This window comes from Rhincodon typus, chromosome 41 (genome assembly GCF_021869965.1).
Source record: "Rhincodon typus isolate 14 chromosome 41, sRhiTyp1.1, whole genome shotgun sequence".
NCBI classification, from domain to species: Eukaryota; Metazoa; Chordata; class Chondrichthyes; order Orectolobiformes; family Rhincodontidae; genus Rhincodon; species Rhincodon typus.
In genome coordinates this window covers 6,088,938-6,094,497 of record NC_063372.1, presented here as the reverse complement: position 1 = coordinate 6,094,497, position 5,560 = coordinate 6,088,938, and the positions used below count along the sequence as shown (strand labels likewise).

The 5,560-nt window shown below is 36.3% G+C and overlaps 1 protein-coding gene across 1 annotated transcript in view; it reads right to left on the bottom strand.

The window, feature by feature from the left end:
* ikzf4 (IKAROS family zinc finger 4) overlaps nucleotides 1-5,560 on the bottom strand; it is a 146,048-nt gene that overhangs the window by 7,295 nt on the left and 133,193 nt on the right. Inside the window, exons 9-10 of the mRNA XM_048618934.1 lie at nucleotides 2,503-2,583; nucleotides 1-1,782 (exon numbers count right to left, since the gene is read on the bottom strand). The exon at nucleotides 1-1,782 is cut by the window's left edge and continues 7,295 nt beyond it. Coding sequence (XP_048474891.1) covers nucleotides 2,551-2,583 — 33 coding nt within the window. The 3' untranslated portion in view covers nucleotides 1-1,782; nucleotides 2,503-2,550. The remainder of the gene's footprint in view (nucleotides 1,783-2,502; nucleotides 2,584-5,560) is intronic.

Below are 5,560 nucleotides of genomic sequence, written 5' to 3'. Positions count from 1 at the left end.
ACAAACTCACATGGGAATATTACTGTCTGTATAGATCAGTAGTACAAGAACTGCATTTGCATCAGAACAGTGTCAGTCTAAACAATGTTGCCCACAAGGATGCATGCAAAGAGTTTGGTTGAGAAGTGTTACTAGAAAATAGACTGTATAAGCTGTGCATTGAGGGGTTTAAGATAATCAATAATGCCATTATTGACAATGACATGGTTTGTTCCAACAGCAATTTAATAACCTCAAAACCACCACAGGATAAGGGACGTTAATACCTGAGGATTTTCAAATTAAAACTTCATTTTTTGGTGCCTTGCTCAGTGTATTGTATAATGCTCTTTGGAAATTGTACAAAGATGTGCACAGGGGAAGGTAGGAAAGTAAACACAAGTTCTCTAATGTAGAATACATATTGTGTGCACTACCTTCCGGCAATCAGATTCCAAAATCTCTCAGGACCTGTCATGTTGTACATTTATTTCCACACTGTCATTAAAGATTTTTGCCACTTCAAAGTTTCCACATTTGAAAGCTCAGAGTAAAAGCAAAAATGACCAAAGACATGATGGAATGACAAACACTACATACAATACAACAACTTTAATACAGAAGAGGGAATCAACAGCAATAACTCTGCTGAGTTCAGAAAACAACGATAAACAATTCAGGCTTCATTCTGGTAGCATATGCTGTTATCTGAATACTTGTTATTGTTTTGCAATTCACTCCCTAGTACCTATTACTGTACAATACAGAGGTCACAACATATCTATGAGCTTTTTCAATGACTGGGGAAGGGGGAGGTTTTAATGAAGAAGTTGATAGCAGTTCTCCAAAAATCAACCAAGGAAAGAACTTTACAACAACAGATTATAAATAATTTGAGAACTTTTGAGATAAAGGTCTATAACACTTGAGGAACACAAATGTTAAATCCCTCTAGCCACCTGAAATTTTTAGTTCAGACTTCATCAGGGTTAACTTCTCATCAACCAGTATTTGAATGGATGATAGAGGTACTACTCTCTGGCATTTTAAAAATTGTAATATTTTTAACTTTAGGACAATTGCTTAAATTTACAACTGTCTTAAAGTTACAATGATTAACCAGTGGACTGATAACTGGGGAAACCAACAACACAAAACCACGTGAACTTGCATAAAAATTAAACATGTGCACGTAGCTGGTAGGAATCAAAATGTCAATATATGGAGGAGACCCTTCAAATAATGTTAAAAACATACATTATGAAAATACAGCAAAAACATGATGTGGAAATCCACCTGTGCAAAATTCATTGGCATATTTGATTCCATTGACAGTTTTACCAGTGCAGGTTGAAGTCTATCATCAAATCATCAGCCTAATTAATGCCCAAGTCCAAAGTTGCTGAGCTAGTAGCTTTTTGTTTTCCAAAGTTTCAGCCAAAGAAAATCTCAAATCACTGCTGGAAACATTTCATTTTCTGTATGTTTTTGATAATCTCATATAATCTCGTTTACTTTCACAAAAACATAATGGGGTTGCATTCGGGATGATCCCCATTCATATTCTTGCAAAGTGGCTCAGAAAGTCCATGCAAGCATTAGGTCATGTCACAATAACTCCACTACCATTATGTGCATAGCAACAGTCAAGCCACACATCAAGTCATATGCACTAATTAAATGAACCCTCTATCCAGAGTTCCCCAAAATAATAAAACCAACCCAGGTGTTTCTTTCCCCTGCATTCTTGTGGGTTAGAGAATGTGGTGGTGATTTGCATCTTGAGATTCCTTGGCATGTACTCTGTTGACAGCACGAAGTAAGATACTTAGAATTTATTTAGATGGTAGTGAGCAAACTGCTGGTAAATCATAAGGTCAAAAAGATGAAGTTATTTTCCCTACTGAAGATGAACTTATACAGAAAAATGTATATAATAGACTACACTGCAACCAACAACAATGAACCAGCTCGGCGAGCCAACCTACCACAAGATTTATCACTATTTTGATAAGGGGACCACATTATTCACAATATTTTGCGCAGCTTTGAATGCTTTCAACACAGCAAAAAAAAAAAATGAAATGGTGCTGCAGTTTAAACCTGCAAGACACTACTCCACAATCCAGAATCTATGGTTTTGAAAAATAACAAGTCCCTTTAAGGAGAATAGCATCATATTTGCTTATTGGCTCCGGACAGAACAACAGTTTGTGATTCTAAGTTAGACCCCACCTGGGATTAAATAGTATGTTTAAAGATGACAAATATAAAAACAACCTATAATGCTATCTCCACGAAGTAAAGGCATGGAAGGCTATTTATTTCATGTTATAATTATTTTGAAAGTGCTTCAAGATTAAAAATAGATGAATTGAGATTTAAACTTGAAAGCAAGTTTCCTTGACATGGTTTGTGACCAGGCAATGGGAGCCATTTTACTCGCTGACCAAATGTTGACTGAAGACCCCTTATTAATAGCAAATAAAAGCAAAATGTAATCTGGTTCTAAATGTACATTACCTGATTCAGAAACTTACTGGAATGCTGGTTGGTGCAGGTTTTCCTCCATCAGGCAGATCTGCTCAACACCACAGTGGATAACTATTTTGGAAATGAGATGCCTTTTAAGGTCAGGTACAAGCACAGCCATGTTGGCAGAGTTGAAACCTTTAATTTTACTGCACTAGGGTGATATTCCCAATTCATAGATGCTCGACCTTTGTGGCCTTTTGCAGTTGGATTGCAAACTTAGCGCACACTTAATTTGCCAAAATACAATGGTACCATCAAGTGACATGTGCAAGCATTAAAAAAGGCACAAAAAGCATGTTGGATAGATAAACTTAAAGTCTTAAGCACAAATCTCCTACAATGAACAATGATCCACCACCATTGCCTAGGATTTCCTTGTTATGGTTGAAAGCAACTTCTCATCTTAATTTCCAAAAGGAGCCACTTTTTCTTATTTGTAATTTTATTTAAAAGCTGGCTCAGAAACAACAACCAAATTTAAAACATTTTCCCTTTGCATCTAACTCAACATTGACAGGGCAGATAAACTTGGAAACAAATTTCATCTGTCCCCACAGCTTAGAGGACCAGCTGTGTTACAGGGACTCTAGGTTGCTCTTACCAATCTGTAGCCTGTCCCATTCCTTCAGGGACTAGAAATACAAGATTGTATTGAGCACAGACATAGAAATTTCTACTAATATAGCAGGGCCTTTTAAAGTAGGTTTAAATAATTGTACTTTGCACAGATTAAACTTAAATCTTACAAGAGTGCTCAAAATAACAGATGAAAAAGGAAGGAAGGCATTGAAATTACATATAGTGTCTACATAAGACATTGGAAGCTAACTTGTGCTGCCCTAGCAGTGTGCAACACGTTTACGTGTTGAAAATTAATGTGCAAAGACAATTAAAATCTACAAATTCAAGGTACAATTCTTAGAAGTGTCAGTTCAAAACAAATCAATCATGGAAAACCAGAAAAAGGAAATTGGTTAAGAACTAGGGTTGGACAAAAGAAAACTATGACCCAGTAAACCACCTTGAGAACTCAATATAGAGTTTGGACTGGTGTTTTGGAAACTAATGATGTCATAGTTTCCCTCTTTGTAAAAACTTACTAACTCGCAGAAAAAATGTCCTTTTTGGAACAGCAGCTGATTAACCTAGTAAAGATATTCAATCATGGCTGTGCGCATTCATACAATATCCTTTATTAGAAGGGAGAGGGATTGTAATCTTTCCTCTTGCTTTTCTTCCTTCTTTCTCTCTCTTACCCACCTATCCCTAAAGAAAAGCTTTCCTGTGCCTCACTGGTTGCAGTAGCTGGCAATATCCAACTCCCATAAGATGTTCCATCCAGTAAGCAACGTAGAACTGGATACTATTCACTGTGAACGTGGCTGAAGTGGCCTAGGTCTGGGTTTGCAGCTGACAACACAGGAGTGTGAAGCATCTAAATTTTTAGAACTATAGAATTTTAAAATTATAAATATGAATGCTGACAATATTTAAAACCTCAACATTTGGGAAAGTCCTTTTAATAGATAACACATTAATTGTTTAAAATATATTAACCTTCTTCCTGCAACCATATTTGGTCAGAACTAAAATATTTATATTATATGATTAAAGTTTTAAAACTGCACATTCCTACATAACACTCACATTTCTTCACAGCTTCTAATACAAATGCTGCTCCAGTGTTGGCGAGCACTAACACAGATGGCTACCTCTCTTCAGAGTGTTAAGCACTGCAGTGTTTCAGCCAAAAACTAAAGGAACTCAATATGCACATGGTAGTTAATGAATTGGAATACTGACTTTGCGGAAGGTTTGAACTTCAGACAGTACATATATTAACTGTACCGCCAGACCACAAGTCAATATTTTATTAAAACAGGGCACTGATGCTCTTAACCATGGAACTGAGCAATAGAAACTATCATGCACCAATAAGTCTGTGCATTTTATTGTGTGTTCATTGTCTAAGTGGTTGGCTACACATTGACATCAAACAGCTTTCTTGGTGGTGAAAGGGAAGGGGAATAGGCAAGATGTTAATTACCTATGACCATTAGCCACCAATTCAAAGCCTCTTGTAATCCACGGTTGCATCATGGTAGTTATAATATCCAATAGCGATAACGAGGTAGTTTGGATTACCTATGACACTAAATTTTATAAATGGTCTGATCTAATGACAATAGCTCCTGAAATTCCACTCATCCCCCATGGCTTAATGACCTTGTATATTGTCAGGGTACTTCTGTTGCTCAGCAGACAGGCTGGTCACTTTGCACAGGGTAAGATGGTACATTGGTTCAACAGAGATTTTACAAAGCTCACCACATGTACAGGAGGCAAGTGAACATGAACTATTGACAGGGTTTGAATTTGTAACCACAGTGACAAAGGAGGCACATAAACTACTACATCATTGGGAAATCTTCAAATTGAAGCAGTTAAAAACTTTTGTTCTTTTAAAAAGGTTAATTTCGACAATAAATCCCTCCCCCACCCCCAATACTATCACAGAATCTGGCTGAACATCTTAAATTACATAACTGAGTAATCAAGTTACAATACTCTGGGATTAATCCACAGTTTTTGAACCAGGACTTGGAAACAAAAATGGGCAATTCATATCTTTTTTAAAAGTGTCAAAATTTCCAAGATGTTCAAATAGTTTAACTTCTAAACTCATTAATGTTAAAAATGGGGACCTGTACAATCTCATATTCCAAAGACAAATGTTGCTAAGACATAAACATAGGTAGTTCTCTTTGATTCAGGTAATTTGGTCAAAACACTTATTTTTCTAAGTTAAGAATTCATACAACGCTAAAGGGATCAGTAAGTGGTTTTCACCTGATGTTGCTCTTCTAAAGTTATACATGATCTTCAGGATTTGAGAACAGCTGAGCTCTCTACTATATAGATGATTAAAAACCAGTTGAAGTCCATTAAATTGAGTGCTTTGGTAGGAACAAAAATCCTATTTTCAATTCATCCGTATTAAGATGAGCCCACCTATACTGCCTTATGTACATAAAATATTCAGTGC